This window comes from Cavia porcellus, unplaced genomic scaffold (assembly GCF_034190915.1).
Source record: "Cavia porcellus strain 051 isolate PalLab524CR breed Dunkin Hartley unplaced genomic scaffold, mCavPor4.1 scaffold_17, whole genome shotgun sequence".
NCBI lineage: Eukaryota > Metazoa > Chordata > Mammalia > Rodentia > Caviidae > Cavia > Cavia porcellus.
Genome location: NW_026947500.1, coordinates 61,831,736 through 61,848,993, shown reverse-complemented (window position 1 = coordinate 61,848,993; position 17,258 = coordinate 61,831,736). Strand labels below are relative to the sequence as shown.

Sequence of the window (17,258 nt, the reverse complement as noted above, 5' to 3'; positions counted from 1 at the left end):
GCTGCAGATTTGAGGCAAACCAGAGCCACTTAGTAGGACCCTATCACAAAATTAAAAACAAAATATTTAAAGTGCTGGGGGTTTCCCTAAGTGCAAAAGGCCCCAAGTTCAACCCCCAGCACTGCTAAAATAAGCAACAGGCAAACAAAGCTGTACTGGTATTCTCACAGAGAGCTCCATCCTGCATGCGGGTGAGCGAAGCATCTAAGTCCCTAAATCGAAGGAGACTTTAATTCACTGCTGAAGTTGTCTCTATCGACAAGTCACCCTCAGTTCAGCAGGCGACAGACATACAAAGGGTCCTAGGAAGCCCAACTCCAGAGCACACATTGCCCCAGCGCACCCCACATGAACCCCCTTTTACCTACTGTCCTCCCGTGAGCTCTTCCTCTCTCCCATGCTGTAGCCAAGGAGGTCCACCAGGGGATACTCACGGTGAACTTCACCATCAACAACCTCCGCTACGCAGCAGACATGGGCCGTCCTGGCTCCCTCAAGTTCAACATCACAGACACGGTCATGCAGCACCTGGTGAGCAGTCTGCACCCCATCCCCTCCCTCCATCCCCATCCCAGGGCTCTGCCCTGTCTCTGACCCATACTGGCTCCCTCCTTCTTTTCCAGCTCAGCCCTCTGCTGCAGAGGAGTAGTCCGGGTGTCCAGTACACAGGATGCAGGCTCTCCGCGCTGAGGTGAGAAACATCCCCCAACCCCATGCGACCCCTCCTCCTCTGCACCTATGGTTCAGGGCAGGGGGACTCGGAGATCAGACTGTGCAGCTGGGCTCAAGTGAAATTTTCGCTTTAGTATGTGTTTGTGATACATAATAAATAATTCACTGTAAGGAATTAGTATGCACACATAAGGCATCTCGATCTTTTTAACTTCCCGTTCTGCTTCTCTTCTAACTGTCTCTCTTCTGTCTTCCCCCATCCTCAGATCCTCTTCCCATCTCTAAAGTTTGTCTCTCCACTGATTATCATGTCTTTTATTTTGCTCTTTAAATTATGTACACTTCGAGTTTAACAGTATGAGGGGACCCATGTGATATTTAACCGTCTGTGTCTGATTTATTTCCTTTAGCATTATAGACTCAAGTTGCATCTATTTTCCTACAAATGAATCGATGTTATACTTCTTTCTAGCTGAAATATTATGCTTTCTTTATCCATTGATCTGTTGGCCTGTAGATAGTATGTGCACCCGTGTTTATAGCAGCACAATTTGTGGTAGCTAAATCTTGGAAACAATCAAAATGCCCATCAACTGCAGAATGGATGAAAAAGACATTGTGCTTTTATACAATGAAATATTACTCAGCTAAAAAAAGATGACTTTGAGGTTTTTATATGTACATGGAGGCAATTTGAGACTGTCTTCATAAGTGAAATAAATCAGAGTCACATTTGTAAATATCATAATGTCTCTCTAGCATAAAAAATAAATCGTAATAAAAATTAAAATGAAAGAGTAATAAGATCCAAAATGTATAATAGATATTGTAATAATCAAAGGGAAAGAAAGTGCTCAAAAGGAAAGAACAACTTGTAGGTATACATGTATAACTGTGTGTATGTTTAAGTGTGCAAGATAGAGGACTATACAACTAAGTTTTTGGTAATTCACTGAACAGAATAGTTTGTGCTGTCACTGTTTGATTGTCTGTTCATTTTTTATGCTTTCATTTTGTAACTTGAACAACTACTTCTAAGATAACAATATGTAATATATCAACTAGTGATGTGTTTTTTTTTTCTTTTTGGTACGTGGAATCAAACTCAATGACCATGTACTTGGAAGGCAGGCGCTTATGCCACTGAGCTAAATTCCTAACCATAGTGTTGATTTCTTAATGTTATTTTTTTTGAAACTCTGTATCTTTCCTTCCCTTTTTTCTGTTTTGCTTTTTTTAAAAGAAAATTGAGGGAAAAAAGAGATTTTTCTACTATGAGTTGTGCAGCTATAATCACGGTCTGCATATAATACTGTAATACGCTGTCTTTGGGGATCATACCTAGAAGAGATATAGCCGGGTCAAATGGAATTTCTAGTTTCAGGTTTTCTCTATTCTGGTTGCCATAATTTTACATTCTCACAACAATGTACAAGACTTCCTTTTTTCCCTTGACCTCACTAACATTTCCTGTTTTTTGAATTTTTGGTAATAGCCGTTCTTTGTGGGATCAGATGGAATCTCAGTGTTGTTTTGACTTGCAGATCTCTAACAGCCAAAGATACTCAGTATGTTCTCATGTATCTATTGACCATTTGTATTTCTTCCTTGGAGAAGCGTCTGTTCATTTTGCTTGTCCAGTTTTTGGTGGAATCTGTCCACTCTCACCACTCCTATTCCGTATAGTACTTACATTATTTATTTCGTAAAAATTTAGTATTTTGTGGTGCTGGAGATGGCCCCAGAGCATTACACACGTTAGACAAGTGTTCTACCATGGAGCGCCAACCTTTAATTTTTGAAATATAAAACTATCTCATAATTTAAGGTATACAACTTGATGTTTGTCTTGGTTACTTTTCTTTCATTGCTGGAACAAAATACCTGACACCCAAAATGAAGGAAGGAAAGGTTTATTTAGCTCACTGTTTGTGGAGGTTTCAGTCCATAATCATCTGGCTCCGAGGCAGGGCGGCATGGCACTGGGGCAACATTTCAAGGAAGCAGCCAGAGAAAAAAGGGGAAACAAGTCTCTTCTCTTTTATATGGTACACAGCCCCCACCCCATCACCTACCCACCCCTACCCACTACACCCCACCGCCCGCTGGTGTAGCACTCATAAAATCTCCTTGTCCTCCTCTTGCACAGGCTGAGGATGTTTGCAAAGTAAGATCCTGGCTCCCTGCTGAGTCTCTCAGTTAAACTTCTAGACTTCTCAAGTTGACATGGTGTATCCGTCATAACAACTGTTGTAGTTAGGGGTTGTACACAGAGAACAATTAGGATCAAAACGTGGAATTTATAATATTATTTTTATAATGGTCACCAGGAGTTAACACAGGAAAATGCAGGAAATCTATCTGCAACACCAAAGACATAGATTATTTAGTCAAGAGTCTAAACCCCACGGCAATGTCCCACATGAGTCCAGATAAAAATCCAGAGCTCAGGACAATGCCTCCCACGAGTCCAATTGGAGGTCCAGAGCCCATAAGAAGGACTCACACCAATCTCTTTTATGGATCCGTGCCGGTCAGCTGTGGAAGCCAGAAAGTCTATGCCAGCAGGATGAAGGAGCTGTGCTAGTGGGATGAGGGTTCTACACTGGAGCCAAGAAGTCATACTCACAACAAACACCAGGGCTATCCTGAAAGGCACCACAGCTGTGTTCAGCAACATGAAGGCCCCGAGCTCCTCCGACAACAAGCACAGTCGGGTACATGCCAGGAAGCAGCGTGACGAGTTCATCCTGGAGACCGAGCAGCACATGTCTTCCCCTCCAGAGTCAGGAAGCAATGCTCGATGTGAAGACTAAAGCTTCTCCAGGAGAACCAATAGCTCAGACAGCAACTCGTAGGAGAACCCACAATGCGACAACACCTTAACACCTCAACCCTCAACACCTCCCTTCTTCTCCACCTATGTATGCTGGCAACTTTCCTCAGGTGGAGCATCTTCGCTCAATGCCATGCTGATGAAATCCAGCTGGCGTTAAGTTGACCACCAGTTCTTAATCCATAACAACAACCCACCAATCTGGGTAGGGAAATATGACAAAGTCCAGCTAAAGCCACATCTCACCTCTCTGTAGCTACCATTACATCCTACTTTCTACTTCTAGGAGTGTTACACATTTAACATTTTTTCATACTACATAAATGTTTTAGTGGCTATCTCCAAGGGATAGAGATTCTTTTTCCTACTAATAATTTCAGTGATGTTATCATGCCTAAAATAATAATTCATTACCAGTTTTGTGATGCCAGGCAGTGAGCGCTCACATTTTCTCTTCCCACAGATCAGTTTGTGTTCTGTTGATGTTTGTGAAGTACTAACTGCTTTCATATTTTCATTCAACTAACACAGCTCCTCTGAGGTAGGCAGTGGGTACCTCAGTGACAAGACAGACTTTCCCTGACCTCATCCAGTGGAGAAGAACAGATACTAAGCAGTAAAATAAATGTTTACATGATATGATTTCAAGTGGGGTAAGGTGATTTAGAATACTAATGAAAGCAGCTTTATCCAAGGATACTTTTGAGCTGTGTCCCAGTAGTTTCCCAACCAGGCAGAGAGAACAGCATGGGCAAAGGTCCTGAGGTGAGAATGAGCTTGTTTTCAGTGAACATCAAAATGGCAGTGTGAAAACATTGAAAGAGCGAATGAGAGACGGTGACATTTGAGATATAAACAAGGTCCGCACTGTTGAGTCTTGAAAGTCCTTCTTGTCTTGTAATTGTGGTAAAATACATATAATTTACCACCTGAATTATTCATCTTCTCATTACCATGATGAAATGCCTGAGATAATTAACTTATAAAGGAAAATAGATTCATTTCCACTTGTGGTTCTGGAGGTTCCAGTCCAAGATGGCAGCCTCCTGATTTGGGCACATCAGGATGGGAGCATGTAGTGGAGCAAACCACTTACAGAAAGATCAGAAAACAAAACAAGGTGACTGGTGTTGTTCAGTGTCCCCTCCTGTGATTAAGGGCTTCCCGTGAGGACCACCACCTAAAGGTTCTCAGCTTCACTCAGTTGTGTCACCCTGGAGACCAAGCCTTTAACACATGAACAACTGACAGATTCTAAGCCAAGTCTTAGGCCCATCTTAACTACTTTTGAGTGCACAGATCAGTAGCATTAAGTATCTTTACGCTATTGTGTGACTGTTACCACCATCAGCCTCAGAACTTTTTCTGTGCTCCAAAACGCTGAGGAGTTCCCAAACTCAGCCCTCATTCAACACAAATGCCTTATCCTCCTCCCCACACCTGCCACTCACCATACTACTCCCTATAGATAGTAACCTGATGGTTCTAGAAAGTTACATGTGGAATAATGCTGTTTGTCCTTTTGTAACTGGCTTACTTCATACAGAGATTCCTCAAAAAACTAGAACAAGAAATTCTATTTGACCCAGCTATTCCCATTCTAGGTATGTTCCTGAAAGAGTTGAAGACATTATATTACAGTAATATATGAATACCCATGTTTGTAGCAGTGCAATTCATAATAGCTAAGTCTTGGAAGTGACATATATGTCCATTGACAGATGAATGGATAAAGGAAATGTGATTTTATATACAATGGAATACTACACTGCCATAAAGAAAAAGAAACTGGAGTTATTTGTAGGAAAGGGGATGCACTTTGACAATCGTCTTATCTGTGTATGCCTGGGAAGTATCCTAGGAAGGAAGGAAGGAAGGAAGGAAGGAAGGAAGGAAGGAAGGAAGCAAGAGAAGACTGTGACATTATAGGAGTGATTAGGTGTGGATGCAGCAAATGGTTCAACAAGACCGGAAGACAGTCCAGAAGGCACGCAGTGGTCACAGTGGAGAGATGCCGGGGGGCCTCCGTTCCCCAACAGCACTTCTCTTGCTCCCCAGGTCTGTGAAGAACGGTGCCCAGACACGGGTGGATATCTGCTGCACCTACCAGCAGTCCCCCAGCAGCTCAGGTCTGTCTGCCAAGCTGGTGTTCCATGAGCTGAGCAAGCAGACCCGCGGCATCACCCGGCTGGGTCCCTACGCTCTAGACAAAGACAGCCTCTACCTCAATGGTGAGTAGCCCTCAGCCCCAGCTCCCAGAGTCCTGCGGCCCATGAGTGTGTCTGGTTACCAGGTCTTCAGAGGTAGACTTGGGATTCAAATCCTGCCTTCACCCACCCAGCTCTCACAGCCATCACGCAAGGCTGGTCCTTGGTGAATTTCTTTGTGTAGGAGAAGAAACTGAGGCTGAGATGGGGAAAGTAATTTTCCCAGGTGGGTTCAGCAAAGAGCCTCCATTTTCACCTCCCATGACCAGGCTCTGCTGTATGCATTTAATTCACGGGAGACTCTAGAGAGACCTTAGGAGCAAAAAACATCAGTCCCCCCATTCCAACTTTCCCTCACTCTTTATGATGGCTATTCTTGGGTGGGTTCTTTGTGATGAGAAGGAGGCAGGCACTGTGAAACTAGGCATCTGAGCTTCAGAAGCACTGGGCACCCATGCACCTGTCCACTTACGGAGGGACAGTGCTAGAGAGGGCACTTTGTATGCAGGGCTCCCAGAGGAAAACAGTAGCCGTGGAGGAGTTCGTCCAGTTACTATCCCTGCCCCTCTCTTGTCCCCAGCCTAGAATGGAACTGATACTCTCATCACAGTCACCCTGTGAAGTGACCAGGAAGACATTCAGGGCCTTCACTCTTCCCCCTTTTAAAAAGAGGGAAACTGAGTCACAGAGAAGCAAGGGGACCTGCCCACACTCACAATGAATGTGACCAATCTGGATGCCAATATTCTGACTTTATATCTAGTTCCTTTGATTTGGCCCTTTAGAAGGGTTTGTGTGGGCCTGATTTTGTGATTTGTTTTGTTGTCCAGTCAGTATTTATCTAGCGTGTACTATAATCCACATTGTACCTGACATCAAAGATACAGGAAACTTACATATGTGTCCTGTACTAATTTAAATGCCAGCGGGCAGAGACTGATTTGTTCCACACTACCCCAAATATAAATGGAACTCTGGACATAGTAAATGTTTATTAAACATCCACTGGGTGGAGAGATAGATTGGAGGAAGGACAGAAAAGCAGAGGAAGGTCTGGATGGATGAATATGGTAAAGATGAGAGGTGTGAGCATAAATTTCCCATAGCTTCTTGTAGGGAGCATCTTGTAGATGGGGTTAAGGGATCGACAGATCTAATATCCGGAAGTCACTTTTCATGATATTTAAGGAAGATCCTCAAAAGTGAGTTGATGTTCACTCAGTACACACAGGCAGAACCACACCAAGGGTTAAAGCATGGTATATGGACTGTTCTTCCCTCTCTCTTTACCTGTAACTTTTGTTTTCCAGGTTACAATGAACCTGGTCCAAAAGAGCCTCCCACAAGTACGTGTCTGCATCCACTGCCCCCTTCGGCCTCTGTAGCTCTTGGGCCAAGCTTTTCTCCTCTTTCCTGGAGGGAACTTGCCACCCCATCTCCTGAGTTGAGCTAAGATTTCAGCAAGCAGAAGAATGCTGAGTCCTTGGGCTGTCTTTGAGCCTGCAGCCGTGGTGCTGGATTTCTGAATTTTCCTTGCTCCTTTGGGCTGGTGGTAGAAGTTTGACATAAATTTCTTACGGGGTTAAGGGATGGAGTCAGATGATGACCATAGAGCTTATGCTTCATTTTAGCAAATCGACAGGAGCCCCACCAGGGGTTACACTGTCAACCTGCAGACTAGTGGCTACTCAAGTAGTTTTGACTAAAATTGTCCATTCTCGCATCTCGGGGTCCACTCAATTATTTTTTTAGCCATCAGTTCTTCCATAGCTCCAGTTATGCTTTCCAAGATATCACCTTTCCAGTTGTCCACACATCCGTATGTCCCTCAGTCCATCCATCCACCCAGTCTTCTGCCCCTCACCTGGTTGCCCTTCCCTCCTCCTTTCCACCCACCCTACCACCCATTCGGTTGCCCACCCACCACTGTGCCCATTCACCTTCATGTTCTTTCTCTTTCTCCGCTTCTATCTTTACAATTTTTCTTCCTGTGTCTGTTAATTTCTCCTTCTCTTTTGATGCTTCATTTACCCAGTTTCCTTGTCTGTCCCTTTAACCCTTTGCTTTCCTGCAGGTTCATTCATCTGCCCTCTTTATTCTGCCTCTCTTGCTCACCCACTCTGATTTGCGTGAGTTAATTTCATTCAAAGGCTCAATCATGCCTCCACTCACACAGTCACTCTGCTACTCAGTGTTGGTGCCCCGCTTATGAGTGGGTGTTCTGGATTAGACCACTGGTGGAGACCAAGTGAGCTTAAAGGGGCTTCTCTTGCTCTGTGAAGTTTCTGACCCTCCCTGATGGCAATGCTTTCCACAGCTCCTGAGCCAACCACCATACTCTTGCCATCATCAACGTCTGCACAGCCAGAAGCCACAACAGGTACCAAGGGACCCCCGCCCTTTTTTTTTTTTTTTTTTTTTTTTTTTGTACCAGGAATTGAACTCACCACCTTGTACTTGCCTGGTAGGTGCTTGTGCTGCTGAGCTAAATCCCTGGAGCCAAGGGACCCTTTTTCCTCCCATAAAATACTATTTCTTTGGAGAAAGTGTCTTAGTTACTTTTTCTTTTTTGCTAAAACAAAATACCTGACACCCAAAGTTAAAGGAGTAAAGGGTTACGGTAGCTCAGTGTTTGAGGAGGTTTCAGTCTATAGTTGGCTGACTCCAAGGCAGGGAGCCTGGCAGAGGGCACTGCAGAGGAGAAGCAGCTCATGACAGGCAGAAGGCAGCAAAAGCAGCAAGTGACAGCAGCAGCCCTCTTTCTGCCCCATACACTCTGTCCAGGCTACGTCCCCTTAGAGAGAGTAGTGCTCATACCCAGGGAAAGAACCATGCCAGACCGATCAGGGGGCTAAGTTAGTAACCACACAGTTTAACCCCAGCATGACACACTTAACCCCAACAATGCAAACCCTATACCCAGACACCGCTGAAAACTCCATCTATGGCCTGTGAGGCTTTGGGGAGACATCTAGACACAAGCCAGGACAGAAGGTGCAAGAGGGGGAGGAGGAGTAGAGGAGGCAAAGGAAGAGGAAACGGAGGTAAAGGGGAGGGTTGGGAAGAGGAAGAATGAGGGGAGCTGGCCATGACGTAAGAGCTGGGGAACTAGGATGTGAAGATCGTAGTGTCAGGGTACTCACTATAGCCACGCATTAGTCTAGCAACTTAGTCCTATGCCTTCCCACGCATACAAATGTCGTCTTGCAAAGTAAACAGAACCATTATAATGAAATGTTGGGTTGGGGGTACATCCTGGCACCGTATGGAGAAGGGAGAACTCTCTGGAGAAAATCTCACCTGAACTGAGTCTTTCAATATGAGTAGAAGTGCTTCGTGCAGATAGGACATGAAGAGTATTCCTGGAAGAAGGGATTGCATGAGCAAAGCCTCAATCAGCATAACGTGTTGTGAGGTTCAGTGGGAATTTGGTTTGCATGGAGCATGAGTCTCAACTCAGAGTGCACAGGTACATGAGATTGAAAGGCCATCGGGAACTAGATTGGGAAGACATGTAATCCCAAGAAGCTTGAAATTAGCACTAAAGGCCACAGGGAGTGATGGGTGTTACCAGAGAAAAGTCAGTCCTAGTGAAATTTTCATTTCAGAAAGATTCTTGTAGTGTTCATGAATAGAATGTCCTCTAAATAGAGAATCCAGTGACTCTGCTGGGGTGTTAGTGTAGGTCAGAGAAAGGACCTGCACTGGGATGGGGGAGGAGAGAGGGTGTACGTGAGGAACATTCAGCCAGTAGAAAGGTGCTACGTGGAGGTGAAGAAGGACACAGCTTCTGACTTGGGTGGCCACACTGGTGGGGAACAGTGCCACTGGGAGAGAAGATAACAGATGACGTGTGCAGAGTTCCCACTGGTGTCAGGCCAGCTCTCAGTTGTAGGCATCTCTCCTCCTCCTTCCTGCAGCCACGGGGCACCACCTGAAGATCCTCACACTCAACTTCACCATCTCCAACCTCCGACATTCACCAGACATGAGCAGTGGATCAGCCAAGTTCAACTCCACCGAGAGGATCCTCCAGTACCTGGTGAGACTCGGTCCAGCAACTATTGGGGGAGTAAACCCCATCCAGCCCCTCCATCAACTCCTGTTTTCCTCCTATCCCTCCTCCCAGCTCGGACCCTTATTCCGGAAGACCAGCCTGGGCTCCCTGTACGCAGGCTGCAGGCTAACCTCCCTCAGGTGAGCTCACAGCCTGACCACTCGCCAGCAGTGACCATCCCTTTTGTGATTACTGCTTTTCTGTCTTCCCACTGCCTCTTTTCTGCTTCTCCTTCCTTCTGGTTCCCATCCCAACCCCACAGCTTCTCTAGAGCTGCCACACCCTTTTCTCCCAGGCCTGAGAAGGACAGAGAAGCCACTGGTGTGGATTTAATCTGTACCTATCGTCCTGACCCCACGGGTTCCGGGCTGGACCGTGAGCGGCTGTACTGGGAGCTGAGCCAGCTGACCCACGGCATCACGCAGCTGGGCAACTACCCCCTGGACCAGGGCAGTCTCTTTGTCAATGGTGAGCTGCAGCCATCTGTACAGAGCTGCACTGCAGAACCCACATTCTACCCTCCCAGGACACCTTGATTTGGGTTCTACTCCCAACGTCTCTTTCTTTCCCTCTCGCTATCTCTCCCTGTAGGTTACACCCACCAGACTTCAGTGACAACCCCCAGAGGTGAGTACTCACTGACATCCCCAAGAACTGCCCCTTACATGCAGGTATGGAGGTATCGAGCCTGCCCACATCTCTAACCATAGGGAGGAGAAGAGATTAGAGACACAGGCTGAGAAGTCATTGCCATAAAACCAGCTGCGAATCACCTCCATGGGTTTGGCTGGACACAGAGAAGTAGCCACTAGGTGTTGATTGGGTGACTAGGTTTGGTGACATGTGAGAATATCACTGGAGCCCAGGAGTGTGAGACCACCATGGACTACATAGTAAGACTCCCCCCAAAATATGACTTGGATGGATGAACAGAAGAAAATAGGGAGCTATTGAGTATAAACACTGTGTACAAGGGCTGGGGACTTACCTTGGTGGTGTAAGTGCCTGACTGGAAAGCACAAGATCATGAGTTCAATCCCTGATACCAAAAAAAAAAAAAAGCTTCTTAAACACTGTACCCAAGAATCTGAGGCCTCTGTGCCTCTGTGTTTGGCCTAATTCTGTGTGTGGACAGGATAGCTTCTTTGTCAATGGTGAGGGGTTGTGCTGAATGGATGTAGAGTGACCATTACATATCCCGATTCTGTTTCTTGTCCTCTATAAAACCACCTACCCGAGGCCTCTTTTCAGACTGCTGCAGGGACAGTCTTTCCCATTGTTTCTGATAAGTAGCATGGAATTCTTTGACCAAGTTGATGTCATCAATTTCAGTTTCTGAAAGTATTTTTCTATTGTTCACTTTCCTCCAGTGTTATTACAGTATAACCCACAAGTGAAATTATACATTTAAGTTGAACAATGCAATGGTTTGGTATCTGTATAGTCATGAAATGGTGGAGCACAATCAAATTGTTCAGTGCATTCATCACCTCACGTGATTATTGTGTGCGTGATATATACATAGAGAAAGGGAAAGAGAGGTAAGATCCATTCTCAGAAAATTTCAAGTATAGAATATGGTATTATCAACTTACCACTTTTACAATAAATAGACCTCCATAACTTTTTCATGTGATGGAAAAATTTTAAACATTTTTGTTTTGTTTTACTTGTCTTGTTTTGAGACATGGCCTCACTATGTAATTCAGGCTGGCCTGAAACTCACAGAGATCCACCTGCCTCAGCCTCCCAAGTGCTGGGATTATAGACATAAGCCACTATGCCCAGTGATTTTTTTCTTTGTTTTTAAAAATTAAATTTATTTTAACTATTAATAGGGTGCCTTGGAATGCTGCATGGTATACATTTTGTAATGTTTGAATCATGCTAAAACTATCTCTTCCTAAATGTATCATTTATGATACATATTTAGAAAAATTCTTTCTTCTGGATTTTTGAAATATACAGCATGCGATTGTTCTCTGTATTTGCCTCATTATGCAGTAGCACACGAGAACTTTTTGCTCCTTTCTAACATAACAACCACTGCTCAGCCTTCCCCCACCACTCCCTCTTATTCTCCTGGCCTTGGTCAGTCTCCTCTCAACTTCTATGAGGATGATTATTTGAGATTCTACATGGATGAGATCACATCATCTCTTTCCTTCCCTCTCGATCTCTGTCTCTGCAGGTTACACCCACCAGACTTCAGTGACAACCCCCAGAGGTGAGTTGACATCCCCTGACCCCCCAAAACTGCCCCTTACATGCAGGTAAGGAAGCCTCGAGCCCTGCCCCTATCTCTGACCAAAGGGAAAAGAAATTAGAGACACAGGCTGAGAAGTCATTGCCATAGAACCAGCTGTGAATCACCTCCATATCTTTGGCTGGACACAAAAATAGCTATGAAGTGTTGGTTGGGTAGCTAGGTACGGTTGCATGAGAGAATGAGTTGAGCCCAGGAGTTTGAGACCACCATCCCCCAAAACATTGCTTAGATAGATAGAAGAAATTAAGGGAGCAATTGTCTTTATGTGCCTGGTTTATTTTCCAATATAATGATCTCTAGTTCCCTCCATGTTACTACAAATGATGAGATTTTCTTGGTGTGAGATTTTCAGTTTTATGTTGGATAAAAGTGGAGAAAGCAGGCATCCCTGCTGTGTTCCAGATCTCAAAGAAAAGGCTCTCAGCTTTTCTCTATCCATGGCATGTTAGTGGTGCATTGGTCATAAATGTTTTTTGTGTTTAAGCCCAGTAAAGACAGCACAGCTACGGGCTGGGGATTTATCTACATGGCATAAGCACCTGCCTTGCAAGCAAACAGTCAAGAGTTCAATCCCTGGTACCGATAAAAAAAAAAAAAAAAAAAAAAAAAAAAAAAAAAAAAAAAACCAGCACAGCTATTATTAATAGGATGCCATGAGGGCTCCCTCATAGGAAAGGTGACTCAAAGTAGGCCCTCTGGAATAGTGTATTGGTATCCTGGAACCATGCAATGCTCCAGGATGAGACAGAGGTACGTCAGACACAAGTCCCTTCTTTCCTGGAGCTCCATTTCATTGGGCTCCTGGAGGAGGAGGAGGAGGAGGAGGAGGAGGAGGAGGAGGAGGGAAGAAGAAGAGGAAGAGGAAGAAGAAGAGGAAGAGGAAGAAGAGGAAGAAGAAGAAGAGGAAGAAGAAGAGAGGGAGGGGGAGGGGAGGGAGAAGGGGAGGGGGGAGGATGAGGAGGGGAAGAGGAGGAGGTAAAAGAATATTCCAGAAAGTGAAGACTATATAAGCAAATAGGAAAAGCTCAGGTCATGAAAACCCCTGTAAACTGGTTCATTGTCACCCTCTTTGGGATACCTTCCACCTGGAATCCCTCTGATTCCCAGCTGGCAGGCTTCATTTTGGTGGATTCTGGTAGTGTGATGAGGTCTCCTAGGGTGCTGTAACTGTGCAGAGAACTAAGTCTCCAGCTGTCTTTTCTTCCTCTCTGTGGCTGCAGGCCACGTAACCCAGAATGTAACCTCCTGGAGCAAGTACTGGCTAAGTTTCCACATCGTCAACTGGAACCTGAGCAACCCAGACCCTGCATCCTCTGAGTACGCTGCCTTGCTGAGGGACATCGAGGACAAGGTAGAGTCTCTTCACCCTCCTGTCTCCCTGTTCTCTTGGTGTCCCCCTCAGTGCTCCGTCGGACTCACATCTATTCAGTGATTATCTGAAGTCTTCTCTTTACCTATGTGTCATGGCTTCTCCAGAGTTCTCAAAAGTGGTACCCTGGCTGCTTTCCCCATTTTCCAAGATGGTCAAACTGAGACTCAGAAGGGCGTGGTATGCCTGAGGTCATGCAGCCAGTTAAGGGAAGAGCCAAGATTTGAGCATCAGTCTCCCTTTATTCCAAGACCTGTGTTCTTTCCATTGCATGCTTCCCTCCACCCTGAGCTTTCCACCTCCTGCATCCATCCCACTCTTTTCTAGGTCACCACACTCTACACAAGCAGCCAGCTACAAGATGTCTTCCAGTCCTGCTGGGTCACCAATGTGATGTAAGTCTTGAAGGTTGGAAGCATTATCTGAGCTGGTGTCTTGCAGCTCTGAGCTTATGTGGCATATTCTCTAACTGAAAGTCCCCAGGATGTTTCGCATTCCTCCCCACATTCTTGTGAGCCCCTCCTACAGGCTATAGATTTTTCTATAGAAATTTGTTTGTATAGATTTCATTATAGGAAATGAGGATTCTCCATATGGAGCCACCGAGTCCCAGCATCCACTTCTTTCTCCTGTTCTGGAAATGTTTAAAAAGCAGATTTTTGAAGTAAAACTCAAAATTCCAGCCCAATAATAGTATTTACCATTGGCCAAGCTCCCCAGTGAGTACTTCCATGCATGATTATCTTATCTATAACGTGGATACAATGATCATCTCTTTTATTTAGGTAGTGAGACTGAGTGTATTAGTCAGCTCTAGGTTTCTGGGACAAAATATCTGAGGTACATGGCTTAAAGAAATTTATTTTTACTTCAGTTTCAGAGGGTCAGTCTATGGTCAGGATGGAGCCTCCAAGGCAGAAACGTGGTGGAAGGGCATGGCGGGGGAGTATTGTTCACCTCATGGCAGCCAGGAAATAGAGAAAGACCCGAGATAAGAATGCATTCTTCTAAGTCATGCATTCAGTGACTCACCTCCTCTATCCAGACCCCACCTGCCAAAGATGTTCTGCTATGAACTCATCAATGAATTCATCTACTGATGAGTTTAGTACTCCCATGACCCAGTCACCTCCCAAGTGGTCTATGTCTGAACACATAATCCTTTATGGAGGTATTTTAGGTCTAACCTGACCGAGGCACAAAGAAGTAAATTCCTTAAGCATTGTCAAGGTTGAGATTTGAACCCAGGTCTCTGAGAGCTGGGGGAAAGAACTAAGACATAAATACGGAGGGAAATGAGAGTCATTGAACACAGTGCTGACAATACTCACAAACTTCAGCTTCTTTGTCTTTAACAAGAAGACAGTAAGAATGCCTCCCTCCTTGGTGGTAGCAAGGAAAATGTATAAATCATTTCTCAGGGATTCCGATACATAGGAAGTGCTTAGTGCATCTTCAGTATGGTGACTTTCAATGCTTCGAGCTTGGATTCCTGGAAGTCTTCCCATTTTGATGAGTCTGTTCTCTAAATTGAGTGAAGAGGCTACCAGGCAATCTCTGCTTCCTTTCCCTAGACCATTGGCCTCTTAAACAGGGCGATTTGAAGAAAGCTGTCTTCTGGTTAAGTCGCTGGGGGTGTTAACTGCTGCCATGCAGATTGCTGTCTGGATTCCTGTGCTCTCTGTTTCTAGGTTGGACTCCAAGTTGGTCACTATCAAGTTAGTTTTCTACTCCCATCTGGACCCCAACCTTGTGAAACAAGCTTTTCTAAACAAGACCCTGAATGCTTCATCTCACTGGCTGGGTGCCACTTACCAGTTGACGGACATACATATAACAGGTACAAAGTGAGATGGCCAGTTTTGTAGCTGGAAGAGATGGTACTGTGAGGAAGTGGTCTTTTAGAGAAGCAGTTAGATGGGCAGAAGAAAAAGGCGGAGTTCTAGAGTCCCACACTGAGGACACCTGGCAATGAGTCCTCTGGAAGAAGCAGTAAGACAAAGGAAATTAAACCCTTGCCACTCCAAAACACGATTACTTTTGCATGCAGCTTTTTTAGCCTAAACCGTGGAGAACTGAAAGTTGACTCTGTAGGCAGCTTGTTATGCATAATCCCTGGATTAGCTCATTCATTCCACAAATATTTGAGGAAAGTAAACAGTGTGTCATTTGACACTGCAAGAGAATTTCCAGAGCCTTTGGAAAACCCCAGGGGGATACACAGCTCTATGTTCAAAACTTCCCTGTAGGAAATGATGAAGCGGTTGAGATCTGATGCAGAAAAAGACCTAGCTGGGCAGAAGCAATGAGGCAGTGTGTTCCATGTATCCATAACCTAGAAGGCAGAAAAACTAAGGAGTATTAGAGGGGAATTTGTACGAAGTGTGGTGTGGCTGGAGTACACCACTTAATATCAAAGTGGAGTACACTTTGATATTAAGAATCTCTACAGTTAAAGCTAAACATGGGTAGAGACACTGTTAGTTCTTGAGTGGTTTCAGCAGGGACATCACATACTTGAAGATCTGCTTTATAAAGTTGAGCCTTTGGGTGCTGTGTGGAGATTGGGTTGGAAGGAAAAAGACCAGAGGCAGGAGGGTCCTTAGTTAAGAAGTTAAGGAATTAATCAGAATCTCTGGCAAAAGTATGTGGCAGGTCCATCGTAGGGTAGTCAACACCTCATTTGATGGCCACACTCTAAAGCAACCCGTTCTCCTCTTCCTGGCACACTGTGAATTCATATCACTTGGTGAGAAAAAGGAGTTGAGCAAGCAAGGGAGGGTGGCACATGCTGATAATGCCAGCACTCAGTAGGCTGAGGCAGGAGCATCACTGAGTTTGAGGCCAGCCTGGATTACATAGTGAGTTCAAGACCAGCCTGGACTACGTAATGAAACCCTGTCTCAAAATGTTAAAAAAAAAAAAAAAAAAAATGAGTTGGACAATCAAATGGATGGGATGGATGCAAAATAGAGGGCTTGGTAAGTGGTCCCCTGCAGGCCACCTTCCACACTTCAGCTCGGGTCTCATTTCCAGGAATAAGTACTCTAGCTTGAGCTTTCTTAAAACTCCCCCTTGATATTGGATTTTATTGATTCTTACATAATTTTTCTTTTAATTGTAGAAGTGGAGCCACCAGAAATACCACCAATCTTTTCCAGCTCCCAACAATTCCAGCTGAATTTCACCATCACCAACCTACCCTATTCCCAGCACATCTCCCAGCCAGACACCACCCAACACCAGCATAACAAAAGAAGTGTTGAGAGTGCGGTGAGCCTGGAATTCTCAGCCTGTTCTCAGGCAGAGCTGACTGTGGGCCCTGGGGAGTCAGAGGGTGACTGTTTACAACAGCTCCTGAAGAGAGCTTTTAATTAGCACACATCAGTAATGCAGTAGCATGCATGTATCACCGTAGGGTACTGCTGAGGACAGACTCTTGTTCTCATTTTGCAAATTAAGAAACAGGTACAGAGAGGCTCAATAGAATCCAGCTGCGTCATACCTTGGAGCAGAACATCCTTTAGAACATGTGCCCAAGCTAATATTTGTAAAAGAAAAAAGAAAAGATGCAGATATGTGATCAGTGACTATAAATTCTTCTAGCAACTGGACTTGGGCTTCTAATCTAAAACTTGTTGTCCTGTCTTTCAGCTCAACGAACTTTTCCAAAACAGCAGAATCAAGAGCTATTTTTCAGACTGTCAAGTTGCAGCATTCAGGTGTGTTCCAGCTCGTGACCTAATGACTCTATGAGCTTCTGCTGTACCCTAAATAAAAGTGTCCCTTGCCAAAGTATTTCAGTTCCTAGTTGTTATGGAATCATTATAGAGTGTTTACCTTTATTA

The 17,258-nt window shown here is 44.8% G+C and overlaps 1 protein-coding gene across 1 annotated transcript in view; it reads left to right on the top strand.

Annotated features, from left to right (window-relative positions):
- Muc16 (mucin 16, cell surface associated) overlaps nt 1–17,258 on the top strand; it is a 109,152-nt gene that overhangs the window by 81,279 nt on the left and 10,615 nt on the right. The window contains exons 58-72 of the mRNA XM_063229110.1: nt 407–531; nt 624–691; nt 5,567–5,739; nt 7,026–7,061; nt 8,033–8,095; nt 9,636–9,757; nt 9,845–9,912; nt 10,068–10,240; nt 10,364–10,399; nt 11,964–11,999; nt 13,262–13,392; nt 13,738–13,805; nt 15,102–15,250; nt 16,535–16,683; nt 17,065–17,132. Coding sequence (XP_063085180.1) covers nt 407–531; nt 624–691; nt 5,567–5,739; nt 7,026–7,061; nt 8,033–8,095; nt 9,636–9,757; nt 9,845–9,912; nt 10,068–10,240; nt 10,364–10,399; nt 11,964–11,999; nt 13,262–13,392; nt 13,738–13,805; nt 15,102–15,250; nt 16,535–16,683; nt 17,065–17,132 — 1,465 coding nt within the window. The remainder of the gene's footprint in view (nt 1–406; nt 532–623; nt 692–5,566; nt 5,740–7,025; nt 7,062–8,032; nt 8,096–9,635; nt 9,758–9,844; nt 9,913–10,067; nt 10,241–10,363; nt 10,400–11,963; nt 12,000–13,261; nt 13,393–13,737; nt 13,806–15,101; nt 15,251–16,534; nt 16,684–17,064; nt 17,133–17,258) is intronic.